We start from the raw sequence: 16,451 nt of genomic DNA, 5'->3' as shown, positions 1-16,451 counted from the left end.
CTTACAGGGCTGCCGTGGTAAAAGTCTGAGCTGCTAGCATAGGTCTGCATGTTCAAGCCTCAGCTCTGCATAGGCAAGCCTCCAGGACAGCCAGAGAGGATGTACACTCTAGAAACAGTAAAGACTGACTGAGCACAAGAGTGGTGGGCTGAGCTCTGCAAGAATACTTCTGGGAAAAAAAAATTCTTCCAAAATTTTAGTCTGATCTGTGTATTTTCATTATTCTGTGATAAATGGAAAGGAAGAAAAAGATTTGGCTCAGAATTTGCTACTCAGCCTCTGCTAAACAACGTTAGGAATGGAATTTATAGCTCAGCTCAAATTTCATTGAAGGAAAGGCTCATCCACCCCCAGAAAATATTTTGAGTATAGTTATATAATTAGTATGGAAGCTGTATCTTCATTTATTGTTTTGTTTCACTGCTGTGCATACATTGTTGTTTAAAAAGGGAAGTAAATTATGTTTATAAAAAAACATCTTCTTTTAGCTTTAAAACACTAAAAATATTGTCAGTAACTTGCAGATGAATATACAGGGGGGAAAATGTAGTTACTGATGAGATATCATTAGGAATATGTTTGTTACTGATCAGTTGCTACTTGTTTTGAGGTCTGCATTTTTGTTCCTTTATTCCTCTCTCCAGGATTTGGAATGCTTTGACTGATAATTATGGTAATGTGATGGCAGTTGACTGGAAATCTTCCCACACCAGAGCTTTGCACTTGCCAACACTGAATCTTTCAGAAAAAGGGGTAAGTTCTGATCAGCAGAAGTACCCTCTTTGGATCTTTGGTACTCAACAGGGAAATCAAACTGCTTGCATTTGTATAAAAGAATGTTGTTATTAAGTGGCTGAAAATATTTTTAGTACTTGCCATTATACATGAGAGCTTTTTAAAAATCAAAGAACAATTGATGTATGTTTGCATCTCTTTGGGTTGGAATAAGTCTGGGTTAGCTTTAGATGACTGTTCATTAGAGTCAGAGCATGACAGAAGAAAATGTGAGATGAGAAAGTGTTTCACATAAAATCTTTCTGCTGTATGATTCATTATTGAACACTGGTCTGGGTAAGGGAGGAAAAGAGGCAGGAGTACTCTGATGTAGTAAATCCAGTGAGGACTTTTCTAAACTTCATCTCATTCTGCAGTCAGATGGCTTCTTTAACAGGAAAGGTGGCCCAGGAGACACTGAAGTGCAAGAGTTTGTTTTGTTTTCCTTATTTAAGAGTTAGAATGGTTCTTTGGGGAGGGAGCAGGGAATTAACCTTCTGAGAGGTTTATAGGAAGGGTTGTCCTCTGATGATCTTAAAAATGGATTAAAACGCATCAGGAAGAAAAGCTAGGAGGAATTCCCATCTCACAGGTTTTCTGAGGAAATGAGTGGCTTATCTTTTAAACATAGTGAAGTTCGGTTATGTTGTAAAAATATCTGAGTGTGTAACCTGAGAATCAGGTAGTGCTTTGACTTCTGCCATCCATTAGATAATCAACAGATGCTTTTTAATGTGACAGGAGCAAAGATTGTTCTGCTGAAGAGGATACTTTGGGGTTCAGCAGAGGCAGGTGCAGATTTGGAACTCTCTTGATTTGAGTCTCATGGTTATCCCTTCAATTTGACTTCTGTTTCTTCCAATTTTTATTGAGTGCTTTTTCAGATTTTATAAGTGGTTTTAGAGTAATTAATTCCTTAATTTCAAGTAAAAATACAATTCCCTCATGCTGTGAGCTTGTGTCACGGAAAAATGGACGGGAAAACTAATGGATTTCCTGATAAGGAACTAAGTATAATATATTAAAAAAAATGTTTCATATAGTTTTTTAAGTTATTTGCAGGAAGTTATGAAGAAAGTACATAAAAAAAGTTTAGAGTGGTGTTGCTGGATTAGAAAGAATCTTAGGTATGGTGCCAATCTTAGGTATGGTGCCAGAGAGAAAATGAGTTTATGGATTAAATGTATCTCAAGTTTTTTCAGCTTTCACTCCACATGGCATGCCTTCTGATGTGTAAAGAATGTGGGGAGTGTTTGACATACTTTTCTTCTGCTTCCTTGTGTTCAGCAGTACTGCTGGATATGTGACAGCACATATGGACGAGTTAGTATCTTGTTTTAACTTCCTTACAATGAAAACTAACAGCTAAGCAACACTTCCCTGATGCGTTTGAAACTAATAATATGCTACCAAAATTGTGCTGAAAGCATTTCTCCTCCTGTTTTAGTAGGGAAAAATGTAAGGTCAATAAGGCTGATTTGCCTGGTCTCAGTTGCTTCACGTGACAGGTCTGTGCACACTTTTACGCGTCTGTGACAGTGAAAGAAGTAGCTGGGTGGAAGCGGTGTGCACAGTGGTATGAGGAGTGGGATTGTGCAATTCCTTGTTTGTTTTTTTTCACTAGATTACTTTTAAATATGTCATTCCCTGCTAGCAGGAGAACAGAAGGAGGCATGGAGTGTGGCTGGGTGGAAAGCCAGGTGTTCCTTTTAGTCCAGATTACAGCTGATGCCATTTTTGGTGGTTTATTAGTCTGTATTATCAAAACATATTCTGAAAGTCTCTCAAAATGTTTCTGGAGATGTCAGGAGGGAAAGCAGATCTTCTAGATAAATTGTTATCCTTGCTTATTATCCCATCATTGTTGTCATAATCCTATATTAAAAAATATTTGAGGACTGCAGACATTTAAAAAATGTCAAATGGGGGTGTATCTGTGTAGTTCATGAAGAGAGAATCATAGTGGAGCGTTGTCACTGCACAGTTATTGGAATTCAGGTTCTGGAAAAAAGTGGACGTTTGACTTCATTCTGAGGGCTGAAGAAGTGCAAATTGTATGTTTTCCCCTACAGATGAGCTATTTGAGGATGTCAGTTGCAGGTTCAAAATGAATCTGAAAACTCTTAAGGTTTCTGAAGAAACAGAAAATAGGAGGAATTACAAGAAAAGCAGAACTGATACCGTGAAACCAAGGACTTTGTCCAGCCAGTCATGATGCTTGTAAATTAGCCCAAAGATCGGTTAAAGCAGTTGAGGTTGTCAGAGGTTAGGGGTTGCAGCTTTGGGGGGCTTTTCTAGGTGGCAGTCTGGTAATAGAGAAAGGACAGAAACAATTTTTTAAATAAACCTGGATATATCACTGTGTGAGAGTAAAATATGCCTGACTTATTAAGGAAGGGACTTAAGTCTTTTACTGTACGTATATCTTCGGTTTGAAAGGATGAGTATCATTTGGTGGTATATATGTGGCAACAGTGTTACTTCTCTTTCTTTTTGACATGATCCTGAGGTATTTAACAATACATTTTTTATAATAATCCGGGGTGATACCATTATTCTGATACTACCATTCAATATCAACTCTTTTCAACTTTTTTCCATGTCTTTTTTTATGTGACAAATTAGAACTATAAAAGCACTTAAAGTAAGAGGTTTGTGTAACATTTGATGTTACAGGCAAGTTTTTCACCCCTCACAGACGTTTGTCAATCTTCAGTTAAGATTTAAGTATTTATATTGAAATGACAGCCTCCCATGTAGATATCTGCATATCAGTGTGTATATGGTCTTTATATACTGACATTGTTTAAAGACATTAAAGACAGCTATTTTAACTTTGTCCAGTTGCAATTTTGATTTCGTTTTCCAGGCTATTTGACAGAAAGAATTATTGATTCCATTATTATGGGCCAAGATTCAGTTTCATTCTTAAAATTCAATATTAGTTCCCCTTTTGTTTTTTGTACATGTACATGCATTTTATACACCTACATTAGGGTTGTATATATATTTATATAAATATACCTTTTCATGCTTTTTAGGTAAATGACAACTTGAACCTCGACCTGTCAGATGATGAAGAGCTGAGAGAACAGTTGGATATGCATTCTATCATTGTTTCCTGCATCAATGAAGAACCACTCTTCACAGCAGAGCAGGTAAAGTGTTCAGCAAAGACAATGTTGTCAGTGTAGAATGTTCTTTTAGTTTGTTGCTCTTTTTTGTTGTTGTTCTTGCTCTTCACTGTAGCTAAGCTTCCTGGTTGTTCTTTGTTTAGGGTTTTAAGAATGTGTGAGATGTCATTATGGCATTCAGATTTGAAAAGTGTTTCAATACCTCAGGTGAGGTTGGTAGTTCAGGGTCTTTGAATTCTTTCTGTATTTCTTACCATGAATTAGTCAGGAATGCTACTAAATTAAATATTTGTGTTAAAAAGCAAAAATATTTTCAGAATCTCAGTGGTATGATAGTTTGTGGTTTTCCAGCAGGACTGTATGGCAGTTCATAACTTCACGGGGCATTGTTGTTAGCAAGAATTCTTCGAAGTTTTTGCCCAACATTAAAGCAGATCAGTGTTTCTGCTGCTAAGCTTTCAAATTACTTGGTATCCAAAGGCATCAAATCCATGGGTTTACTTCAGTTATCTGGAAAATTGCTCTTCTGGGTAAGGTTTATGAGAGTCAGGTCTGTTAAGATCCTGCTTTAGTAAGCAAACACAATAATCTATTTTGTTGTTGCATAAATGGTTACCTGTGAACTCTGACGAACATGGTTGTTAATAGTATGGAAGACAGGATTGCTTGAACTGCCTCGGCTCTTTTTTACTGTGAGTTGGATCTCAGCCTTTAAACTTCTAAAAGTTGATGTGTTATTTATTCAGATGTCTAGGTAATAATTTAGCCTGTAGAAATGTGTTCATTTATGAGATGTAAAGTAGGCTATCTGTGCACAAAATTTCTGCTATCATACTTTATGTCTGGCTCAGGTCTTATGCCCAGGGATGCAAGTCAGCTTCAGATTATGGTGGATCAGTTCATAAAACTTCTCCTGAGCACAATAGATTTTCAGGCTGTTCGGAGGGGCTTTTTGGGTTTATTGAGGTTTTTTTGAGAGGTTTTCTTTGGGTTGTTTGTTTGTTTGTTTTCATTTTGTTGGTTTTTTTTGTTGGAGGAGGGAGGGTTGTTTGTTTTACATAGAGAAGTGTGGTGAAATAGGGGGTGGGGGAGGTAATTGATTTTTGTTGTTGTGTCTTCCTTCAACTGAATACTCAGGAAAGATACTCCAGCTCACTCTTCAATTCAGTTCTCTTAAGCAGAATCATGGGTACCTTCATATAGAAATAACCCTATCATTTCAACACACTGCTTGTTACGCCATCACCAATTTACCGTTACAAGGTGTGGTTATTCTCAGAGAGCAAGGATGGGGAGGAAATGTCAGTATGATTTTATTGAGCCTCTTCCATCCAGTCTTGGTGCTAATTTCATCCAGCCTTGCTTCAAACTGCAGGCTGTTACTCTTCATGCAGGAGGGTTTTCATAAGGGTTTTCATTTCTCAAAGGTGATTGAAGAAATAGAGGAAATGATGCAGGAATCGCCTGATCCAGAAGATGATGAAACTCCCACCCAGTCAGATCGGCTCTCTATACTTTCCCAGGAAATTCAGACTCTCAAGAGATCCAGTACAAACAACAGCTATGAAGAGAGTAAGTGATATTTATTTAGTATTTTTGCTCTTATGTTTACTGAAAACAGTTTAAAGGGTAAGTTTGCCATGTGTTTGATTCATACCAAGTCCTTCTTACAAAATATCTGCATTCGAAAATATTTTCAAAATGTCCTGACAGAATAGCCTAGATTTAGAACGTAAATAGAGGACTTACCTTTGTCAGCTTTCATACGACTAAGAACGAAAATAAAACTTTTTAGAATTTCAATTTAAAGCAAATACTCTGCAGTTGATACAGTGGAATGAGATTCCTTCATGGGTAAAATGATAAGTTGGTCATTTTTTATTAAACTTCGTTATTTTCTGTAAAGTGTGACGTTTTCTTGATGCCAGTACACTATGTAGGATCAGCTAAAGCTCTTGAAAGCTATGCAGTAAATAAAGCTTTACCGTACGTTTGGTACAGTTTCAGTCATTGCAACATATCTCGATGGACAGTAACACAAAAATAAGGCAACCATTTATTTTTTCTGCCACAAGGACCATGCATATTTTTCAGTCCTCCCCTTCCATTCCTCTTCAGAAAGCTTAAAAATACCCCTTGTATCTTCTACTCAAATGAAATCATCTGTGCTTCCCTATACAAAAACACAGGAGAAAATACATTAATAATTTAATTGTAGTAGGTTGAATTGTATGAAAAAAACCTATGAGTAATCAGTTTCATGATGGAAAATTTTGTTTAATCTGTGCATTTGTCAGCACAAATTCTAGAAGGTAGTAGGGTCACTAAGAATGTTTGACAGATGATCTTTCTACTGTGGTTCCTCTTAAAAAGTTTGGTGCTTTCTTTCCTGTAGTTTGGGTCAACAATACAAACTCTGTAGAAGATTCAGAAAACTGGCTGACCTCTCGTGGCATGACTTAGAGTTTCTGCAACATTTCAGATTTATGGAAGGGATTCCAACCATGAAAATGGTCTCTTAACTGTCTCAACACATAAATTTGAGGAATGTGAAAGCAAAATGTATTGTGTTCAGCAGGGCTTCCTGCTTTTTTGACAGTTCCATATGTCTTTAGGTTTGGAGCTAATCAAGCTTGCTTAGTATTTCATATCATATTTATTTTGCTTTGCCTCAGGAGTCCATCTGTTGCATCTTTATGGTTTAAAGGTCAGTCCCAACTAAATAATGGCTGGAGTTACTTTGGCAGATAATTTAACTTCGCTTCGCCAGTTTCTCAGAATCAGCTTTCATGTCTTTCAGGTCACTATTTTATTAAGAGCTCTTGCTACCTATTTTTAGTGTGTGAAGGTGCTTCAGAATTTGTCTGCATCTCTGAAATTTTTACACATTTTTCCTAGAAACTGTCTGGCTTTTATAGGATAGATCAGAGATGCTCATTCATTTAGAATTCAGAGCAGGAAATCACTTGTATTTACTTTTTTCTTGAGTAGGAAAAGACACATATTAAGGCAGTCCAAAAATAAAGCTCTGGTTACACAAGTGAGTTCTTCAGCCTACTGTCTTAAGTTTCAGTGCATGTAGTCTTCTATATTTGAATTCCTCTGTCTTCACTCAGCTGTATTAGCTGAGTATTTCCTATGTAGCCCTTTGAAGACGTCGATAATGACAACTGATCTGTCATCAGTCAGGACTGCACTTGGGTAACCTGCACCCATGTTTTTGGAGCAATTGTTTCTTAGGCTGTGAAGCTGGTTCTTAAGTGTTGGGAGTCACAGGTGCTCTCTCTCAGTACTGTTACAGTGTTTGAACAGAGTTTAAGACCTAAGCTACCTTGAAAACTGTGGCTCCTTGATGGAGAATGGTCTTAACAGGTTTCATTGCCTTCTCTTTAGTTAAGTAAGTGACAAGGAGCTTTCTCCAATCAATTTTCCCCGCTGTAATTTAAGAGAAAAAATTCCCATTTCACTTGCTACCTTTGATGCTTCTAAGAGCTACACTTTTTTCTAGTTTGTGGCCTTATTTGTAGTTTTTAACAGTTGTCTGTAGGTGCTTTGCCTTACAAGAATTCTTGTAGACACAGTATTTACTAGACTGATTCAATGAAACTAAATAATTGCAAGCATCTATGCAGTGTCCTTAAACAGATTGTACCCGTCAGTGTAATTAGGACTAGCTGTTTCTCAGGTGCCAAATAAGATTATGTTCTTTGACACAGCAACTGCTGGGACTTAACAGCTTCCTAGGTGTGTCAGACTTAAACTGGAACAGAAAGCAGTCCTCAAAGATATGCCCACTTTTAACCCAAGCAAGCCTCAGAACATTTTCTTGGTTGTGATTGCACTCTCTGTAACACATCACCCAATAGTTCAGAATATATGAAAGCCTTTTACTTTAAACGGTGTGTGCAGAGGAAAGTAACAGTTAATAATTGTGTTAGAAGTTTAGCACTTACTTCAGTTTCCAGCATAAACGACCAGCACACTCTTCATATTTGCAGGTTATCTCAGATTTCTCAGAAGTAAGAAGAAAGTTTAACCATCTTTTTGTTGCTAATCTTGTAATCTCTGAGATGTGTTTATTCCTTTCAGAATATTGTTTTGTTCTGTGTGGTTTTAGAACTGAATTTTTTGTTTTGAAAAATTTCAGAGTACTTTTTTTTGTAATTCCCACAAATTTTCTCATGCTTAAAATCTTGACATACTACTTTTTATATTAACTATTTGTAGGAGTAAAAAGATTGTCTGTTGCTGAATTAAATGAACTGCTAGAAGAAATTGAGACTGCTATTAAGGATTATTCTGAAGAACTGGTACAGCAGTTGGCTCTACGAGATGAGTTGGAGTTTGAGAAGGAAGTGAAAAACAGCTTCATTTCTGTCCTCATCGAAGTACAAAACAAACAGCGAGAACACAAAGAAACAGCGAAGAAGAAAAAGAAGCTGAAAAATGGTAGTCCTCAGAATGGCAAACAAGAAAGAGGTCATATGCCTGGAACAGTAAGAAAATTTTTATAAGTCTTTATACATTTAAATTTTGGGGGGTTTTTTTCCCCTATGGGAAGAAGTAGTCCTAGATTATATTAAGATACCCGGTACTCCTGCTTCGATGCCTTCATTCACAAACAAGGCTTAAGCTTTTCCTATTGAGAATTTTTTTTCAAAGGGCTATATATTTTACTCTTCTCATATTCAGAAAAGACTTTTTAACTGTTTGCAAATCAGCCTGGAACTAGCATACCTTTCTTGCAAAAAATACTGTCTTTGGACGTACTGCTCTCTCTTCTATTATCAGTAGGCAAATTCATTTATCTGTTTGGTTTCAGTGTGTGAATTTTAGTATGTGTTAGTCTTGCAGGAAATTCAGTATTATTGTTGCTGTAGTTGCACAGATATTTATTGATCATGCTCATTCTCAGGTAGGAAAAAAGTGAGTGTCTTACCCTGGAAAAAAGTAAGTGTCTGACCCTGGATCTCCTAACCTGTGGCAGAGTTACTACATTCAACAAGAGACGGGGAGGAGGTCAAAGTGTAGTGCATGTGTTCAGGGAGGAGATAATTTGTTTTATTCTTTACAGAACATAGCAACAAAAGGAAAAATGTCTTTCAAGTAGAGTTGAATAAGAGGAGTCTGAGCACAAAATAAATTAGGTTATTAGCTTGTCAAAGCAATTTTTTCTTTGTTATCTGTCTAGTATAATTTAAAATTACTTAAGTGAGATATTAATGTTTAAATTTCTTTGTGCCTCTTATGGGATGCAGAAAATGTAGTTTTGTAGATCTTGGCTAAGTCCCAGAAAGAATGCTTCAGTTGGACATCAGAAGGTTTTGGGGTTTGCTTTTCAAATGTAAGGAATAAACATTTATAATTAAATATTAATACTTCAGGATTTATTTCTAAACTTACAAGCATAAGATACCTGTGATATAACCCAAATAGGGTTCTGATCTCATCTGTCAAATGAGAGATGTTTCTGTGTGTAGCTAAGTTTTAGTGGAACTTTAAGAAATTACATATCTGGAAAACCATACAAAATTGTTGTCCCTTTACAAGAGCACAGTCAGTAGTTTCTTTTTGCTTCTCAGTCATGGGAAACTAAAAAGGGATGTTTACCTAGAAAGAAAAATAACTACTTTGTTTTGAAACTTGAGTCTAGTGATTCATAAGCTATTCTGGTTAGGTTAAAGTTTAGAAACTTGAATGATGCTTTCAGGTATAACTTACATGTTCCCAGTATAAGACATTTGGTCACTTCAAGATACAGGTGTGTCACGTTGCTTTCTGAGAGGGATTGAACAGATTAGCTCACAAGTGAGACTGTAGCTGCATGTGTGTGATTCCTTTGAAAATAGATTTCACTGTCACCAAGGACAGATTTGAGAGCCCTTTCACACAAAGAGGTGCAAGGTTCCTTTCTTCAGCACCCTTTTTTTCTTCTTTCTTTTTTTTTTAAAAGTGCTGAGAATGTGAACATGCAGATAGTATGTTCTAGTAGCTTTGTGAAGTCAGAGTTTCTGTTCATAAATAATGTATTAGTTGGTCATTTTGTTAACTAAAATGACGTCTCATTTAAATACAAAGATTGGAAGTAGAGTTTTCATACTCTTAAGAAAATGAATTCTCCTGTAGATACTATAACTGAATATAAAAAAAAAAAAAAATAGGTATTCTAATTTTTTTGTCCTTGATACAGTCTTTGGGTAAATCAGTTTCTTAGACTTCTAAACTTTTACCTCTCTCACAAGGGGAAACGGGGGAGCAGATAAAAATAGTCAGGGCTTGAAGATACCAGTTCCTTTAAATAGGATATCTTAAAAGAGTTAAGATGGCTTTGGCAAAATTTATGTCTTTACTGACCTTGTGTGCTTTAGAAAGCAAATGAATACTGTATTCCAGCATGTTTTATTCCCCTCACATAAATAAATACATTCAGATAAACGTGCTGAGGTGTGGTCCCCATACTGCCCTGTGTCAGCAGCTTGGCTGTTTCATTTTATGTTCTTGTCACTTGCTCATTTTATATTGCATGCTAAACATCAAAACTGTTTTGATTTTGATTTTTTTCTTACTTCTCCAGCAAGCACAAAGGATTACAAAGTTCAAGGAAAAAATGTGTAGTTGGATTATATGCTGCTTTTTCTTGACTTGGATTCCATGTAATGGAGCTTGAAATCAATATGGGTGTGTTACTAACTGATTGTGTATATTTTATCATAATACAGAAAATGGGGAATACTAATTGTTCCTTCAATTGTGGAAAAGGAAGCATGAAAGCATAAAAAGTTTTTAAGAGGTGGAGCTGAAAATGACTACCTCTGAACAGTGTTTCTAGTATGTGCTTAAAATCTGAAAAATTCTTGTCAGTAGTGTCTCTAAACATACATTGTTCAAACACAAATGTTAGAGGGGATTTTACTGGGAGCTGAACTTTGAAAAATGCTATTTTTTTACACTTCTAAATGAAACAGCTGTAAAAGGCAAGTTTTGATTATCAGGTCTGCAGTGTGAAGGTTTTGTTTAAATAAATTTTGGTGTAGAAGTACTGCTTAACTGCCATTATAAGGTTTGCTTTTTAATTAAAAAAATTAAGTAGATGAGTGAAGAAATAGAAATGTGCTGAAATACATCTTGGAGCTTGTCTTTGCCATTTGTCTTTCATCGTCTTGATAAATACTGATTAATAGTCTTCTGAACTTTTCTCTGTCCCTTTTTTTTCTTTCTGCTATGTTTTCACTACTTTTAGCGCTTCAGCATGGAAGGGATCTCAAATGTCATACAGAATGGCTTCCGCCACACGTTTGGAAACTCGAGTGGAGAGAAACAGGTGCTGGGCTATCTTCTCCCTTTTTTTCTCATTCTTTGCCTGCACTTTTGGTAGGAGCTGAGATCTTGAAAACTGACAGTAGTTGAAGATAAATGCTGAGACAGGAAAAACCAGGACAAAATGCTGGAATCTGTGCTCCTTCCCTACCTCGGAATTGTGATCAGTTTACAGTCTCTTTCTCTCCTCAACAGCTCAAGAGAGTCAAGACTTGATACCCTGATGCACTGAGCTGATAACCCATGTTTGTTACGCCAAACTAAAAGTCTGTTTTAGCATAATGCATGCTTTAGATACATTGCATGTCTATAAAAATCTAATAACTAGTTAAAGAATGTGTATCAGGTTAGATGCAGTGTTTCCCCCTTCAGCATTAGAAACTTGCATAATGAAAAAAGGTTTTGTTTTCTTTTTTCTTCGAATGTTCAGAGCCGATACATCTAAAAACAGAGTAGCACCTGGAAAATGTGTAGACCGTATTGTCTTTTGCCTTTGAAAAACTGCATGATTTTAAAAGCAGCCGAATGTGTGCAATGCAGATTACCAATATAAAATACATGAGCTATAGTCAAGTCTGTGTCTTTTCATTGGCTGTTTAAATATTGAAATGTAAAGCAGAGAGCCAGCTTCAGTGGGCATCATGTAGATGTTGTATGTACCTTGGAAGCAAGGTTCTTATGCCTTATTTCAAAGTAATAACTTGCCTGCTGTTTCAGATCTGTATGTATGTATTTTATTAACTGCATTTTGAATTTTAGTGAACTCCTAATGCTTACACTGTTGTTTAGTCTTCTGGCTCACTTTACAAAATACTGGTATTTCACATTATTTAACGTGTACCCACTATTTAGTTTATGCACTTTTGTCAGAGGAGTCCATTAGAGTTATTTTTTTCCTCCGGTGAGAAGTCCATTGAGGCAATAAATTGGCTGGCAGTTTAGAAGTCAAGGCTGATTAGGCTTTTGTCTGGAAGATGAATGTTGTATCCTGCAGAGAAGTTTGGGAGGTGAAACAACTTCTCTCAAGTCATTCTGCAATCATGAGGCTGGAAATCAAAGACTTGCCCACTTCCTCAGGCAAGGTATATGTATGAGATTTTATTAATACATTATTCAGCTATTTGTTTTTCCTCAACTTTGGGGATCTTGAACACATGCACAGAACTTACCTAACAAGAGTTTTTATCACTCTGCATTATCACAGTACTAGTAAAGCTGTACCTGTGTGCTGGTTTTTTTTTTCTTTGCTATCTTACCACAAATTACAGCTTTTTATAACTGTATCTTTAGCTATTTTAAATAGCATATATTTTCATAAAGTGACCTTATTTAACTATGCCACTCCATCATATTTTTGGTTAAAAGACTTTCACTGTCTCCTATGTAGACATAAGTAGCATAATCATATGTTAAAAATAACACTGATTGAATCACTTTTGCAGTCATTTTTTGAGTTAATTTACTAATGTTATTCTTCATGCCGATCATACTATTCTCCTGATTTATCTTTTTCTGTATCCTTATGGTTATGGGGATTTCTTTCCCTTTCTTTATCTTAAAGCAAATCATGGAATTAACATGAACTTAAAATTAAATATGGGGTAGAAAGGTAGAAAAGATACCAGCTCTGTTCTGATTTATTCCTGGAAATCCATTTTTCTATGGCATTTGTTTTCTGTTTGGGAGTTTTTTGTTTGATTAGGGGTTTTTGTCGCGTTACCAAACCCTGGCCCTGCTTTTGAAATACTGGTGTAATCTTCTTATTGCAACAAGTTGCAAAATTAAACAAGTATCAGATATTCAGTTCCTTAATGCTGCTCTCACAATATTAGTTTGAGTGATTTTTTTCAGGGTGTCATTATAAACTCAGGTGTTTGTCATTATAAATTCAGGTGTTTTCTGCTATCAGGGAAGAGTTAGAAATCTGGAATTGTAGTAAAAAACAATGCAAGGACAGACAATTTTTTGTGTACCTTGAAAGCCAGAAGTTCCAACACATAAGGTTACAACGTAAAAAAGTTTATGACAAGTTTGTACAGTTATTTCAGAACTCTTTTCTATTTTAAAATTTTATTTATTATATTTACCACCTTCTACTACCATCTTATAGTGGGTACTTTCCTTTTTAAAATCTTAGTCCTTTTTTCTGTGCATGTGTTTGAGGTGTAAGTGAAAATTACTTTAGGGATTTTCAACACTTAAAGAGAAACTGCCAGTGGGAACTCCCTGTTCCTATCTGATAATGCAGTCAAAAAAAAAAAAAAAAGACATTGAAATGTTGGTAGCTCTTCCTGTGATCATATTTCTGGAAGAATCTTCAAGACAGTCATCTTCATTTTGGTTTTCAGGCATAGCAAACACTCTTCATAGGTGATGAAAAATTGCAGTGGGAATTGCTGCTTTATCATATCACAAATCTGCTTCAAAAATTTAGAGGTCACAGCAGATGTAACACTTGGTCATGTCAGTAAGCTACACTTCAGTCACTCCTTCTTTCTTTTCATAATACATTATCCTTCACACAGCGGTTCAGGAAATGAATTTTTATAGTGCTGTTACAGAGACTGATTGTTACAGCTGCAAAGGATGAGAAGAAGGAAAGTATTTCTGGAAACTAAGAAATTCCTTTTTTTGTTTTTAATTGCTATTATTAGAGAGGAAAAATGGAAAGTGAAGTTTACAGAAGAAGGGAAATAGGCTTAGTTGGTATTTGGTGCAGTGAAATATCCTGGTATTTTATTGTCCAGGTAAAGGGTAGAATGCCACTTAGTTCTGAAGGCTGGAAAAGACAGCCAGAAATCTGATTTCTGTGTTAGTAGATCCAATTTCATCTCTGCCATTGGCAGATTCAGCAGCCTTATATCTAGCTATTGATTGTGATAATTTTATTAAGAGCACAGTTCTCTGGTGACACTTGTTGGTTACATATCCTGGAAAAGAAATTGAAAATTGATTGTTTCCTAAGAAGCATTGTATGCTTTCCTCTGCTGTGCTGAGTGGACATGAGAAAATGCCAGAAGAAAAGGGAGGGAGAAAAGCACCCCGTGTTTGCAGAAAGTCTTGGGGAGGTGTCAGGACCACCTGTACAAGTGGTTAAGTGCCACTGAACTGGGTCTGTTTGGCTTTTAGGCAGATTGTGTGGTTGGGTGTGAGGTGCGTGATCGTGCTGCAAACACAGCAGTGGTTGCACGGCGGTGGTTCCACGGCAGTTGGTTCCACAGGAGGTGGTTCCACGGCGGTGGTTCCACGGCGGTGGTTCCACGGCGGTTGGTTCCACGGCGGTGGTTCCACGGCAGTGGTTCCACGGCAGGTGGTTCCACGGCGGTGGTTCCACGGCAGTCGTTACACGGCGGTGGTTCCACGGCGGTTGGTTCCACAGCAGGTGGTTACATGGCGGTGGTTACACGACAGTTGGTTACACGGCAGTGGTTACATGGCAGTGGTTCCATGGCGATTGGTTCCACGGCAGGTGGTTACATGGCGGTTGGTTACACGGCGGTTGGTTACACGGCGGTGGTTACACGGCAGTGGTTACACGGCAGTTGGTTACACGGCAGGTGGTTACACGGCAGTTGGTTACACGGCAGTTGGTTACACGGCGGTGGTTACACGGCGGTTGGTTACACGGCAGTTGGTTACACGGCGGTGGTTACACGGCGGTTGGTTACACGGCAGTTGGTTACACGGCGGTGGTTACACGGCAGTCGTTACAGGGCAGTTGGTTACACAGCGGTGGTTCCACGGCAGTGGTTCCACGGCAGTGGTTACATGGCGGTGGTTCCACGGCGGTTGGTTCCACGGCGGTGGTTCCACGGCAGTGGTTCCACGGCAGTGGTTACACGGCAGTGGTTACACGGCAGTCGTTACAGGGCAGTCGTTACATGGCAGTTGGTTACACGGCAGTGGTTCCACGGCAGTGGTTACACGGCAGTCGTTACACGGCAGTCGTTACAGGGCAGTTGGTTACACGGCAGTGGTTACACGGCAGTGGTTACACGGCAGTGGTTACACGGCAGTCGTTACACGGCGGTGGTTCCACAGCGGTGGTTCCACGGCGGTGGTTCCACGGCGGTGGTTCCACGGCAGTTGGTTACACGGCGGTGGTTCCACAGCGGTGGTTCCACGGCAGTTGGTTCCACGGCGGTGGTTCCACGGCAGTTGGTTACACGGCGGTGGTTCCACGGCGGTGGTTCCACGGCGGTGGTTCCACGGCAGTTGGTTACACGGCAGTGGTTACACGGCAGTGGTTACACAGCAGTGGTTATAGCTGCGTGTGGCAGCCCTCGGTCTCCTTGTGTGAAGTGCAGCTCTCCACCAGAGGCTGAGTTACACGTGACTCTCACTGAAGGGCTGTTACCAGGAGAGGAGGAGACCTTGTACCTTGTTTGTAATGTGTTTGCTGCTTGATGCTTGGAGAGCTACGAGCATGTTGAGCCGAATGAGACATTGAGGGTTACTTTGCCTACTGCCTTGTAGCTGTTAACCCAGAATAAAGTTCCTGTTTAATTCTTAAAAATTGACTTGAGGGAAATTCTGGGAAGCTTTTCCATTGTGAAAAATCCCAGCTATTTTAGTACTTTTGAAATTCTGGCCTCTTTAAGGAGAATATGCATTCATATAGGCTGCAAAGTAAGATGTTGCCTAAAATGCGTGTAATGAAAGACCAACAGGGTTACATCAAGAATTTGAAAATTAATCTTAGTTGCACTTCAGGTATGAAAATCTTGAAAGATTTAAGAAATTTTTTGTGGGTTTTTTTTTAAAGCAGACAAGAATTAAAGATTTCAGTAAATAGAATTAAAAAGGAGTTGGTTTGAAACAATCTGTTAGAACACGTAACTGTTAAAACTGATAATTTAGATCAAATTCCAAATTCTGGGGTATTAAGTTTCGTTAGGCTTGCCTTGTTCTTTTTTTGGTTGGAAGTGTATAGCAGCAGAAGGTGAAAGCCATCTGTTTTCATTTTCACCTAACTGTGGGGCAGCATAATTTTCTCTGCAGAGAGGACAGTTAGCTGCATGACTTCTGGCGGCCACATAATTTGGAAAAAACCATGGTTTTTTTGGTTTCTGTGATAAAAGCTCTGAGATAGGAGAGGTAAAATCTTAATCTATTCTGAAAAATGATTATTTATGGCTAGCAATTTCAATTGATACAATTTTTACAAAACAAAATGCAAGCAACAATGTTGCATGAAAGAACTGCCAAGTAACTCTGTTTTTCGTT

General features: G+C 37.8%; 2 protein-coding genes across 7 annotated transcripts in view; both read left to right on the top strand.

Annotated features, from left to right (window-relative positions):
* Positions 1-16,451, top strand: part of FEZ2 (fasciculation and elongation protein zeta 2) — a 28,251-nt gene that overhangs the window by 1,137 nt on the left and 10,663 nt on the right. For 2 of the 3 annotated variants that reach the window (XM_032102588.1, XM_032102586.1), the window contains exons 2-6: positions 645-753; positions 3,816-3,932; positions 5,336-5,480; positions 8,136-8,404; positions 11,149-11,229. In XM_032102588.1, coding sequence (XP_031958479.1) covers positions 645-753; positions 3,816-3,932; positions 5,336-5,480; positions 8,136-8,404; positions 11,149-11,229 — 721 coding nt within the window. The remainder of the gene's footprint in view (positions 1-644; positions 754-3,815; positions 3,933-5,335; positions 5,481-8,135; positions 8,405-11,148; positions 11,230-16,451) is intronic. The other variant, XM_032102589.1, reaches the window with a different exon arrangement.
* Positions 11,236-16,451, top strand: LOC116441061. 4 transcript variants are annotated; one of them, XM_032102590.1, is made up of 2 exons: positions 11,236-14,405; positions 14,536-16,451. In XM_032102590.1, the coding sequence occupies exon 2, from the start codon at positions 14,616-14,618 to the stop codon at positions 15,630-15,632; it is 1,017 nt and encodes a 338-aa protein (XP_031958481.1). In that variant the 5' UTR covers positions 11,236-14,405; positions 14,536-14,615; the 3' UTR covers positions 15,633-16,451. The 4 variants fall into 4 exon arrangements, with proteins under 4 accessions (XP_031958481.1, XP_031958482.1, XP_031958483.1 ...); XM_032102591.1 differs by having other exon boundaries at positions 11,236-14,433; positions 14,608-16,451; XM_032102592.1 differs by lacking the exon at positions 11,236-14,405 and adding an exon at positions 14,435-14,520 and having other exon boundaries at positions 14,637-16,451.

Source organism: Corvus moneduloides, chromosome 3 (assembly GCF_009650955.1).
Source record: "Corvus moneduloides isolate bCorMon1 chromosome 3, bCorMon1.pri, whole genome shotgun sequence".
Lineage (NCBI taxonomy): Eukaryota > Metazoa > Chordata > Aves > Passeriformes > Corvidae > Corvus > Corvus moneduloides.
This window is presented reverse-complemented; position numbering and strand designations above follow the sequence as displayed.

Excerpts from the sequence above, each read along its gene's own strand:
- LOC116441061 (XM_032102590.1), top strand. The coding sequence starts at position 14,616 with ATGGCGGTGGTTACACGACAGTTGGTTACACGGCAGTGGTTACATGGC.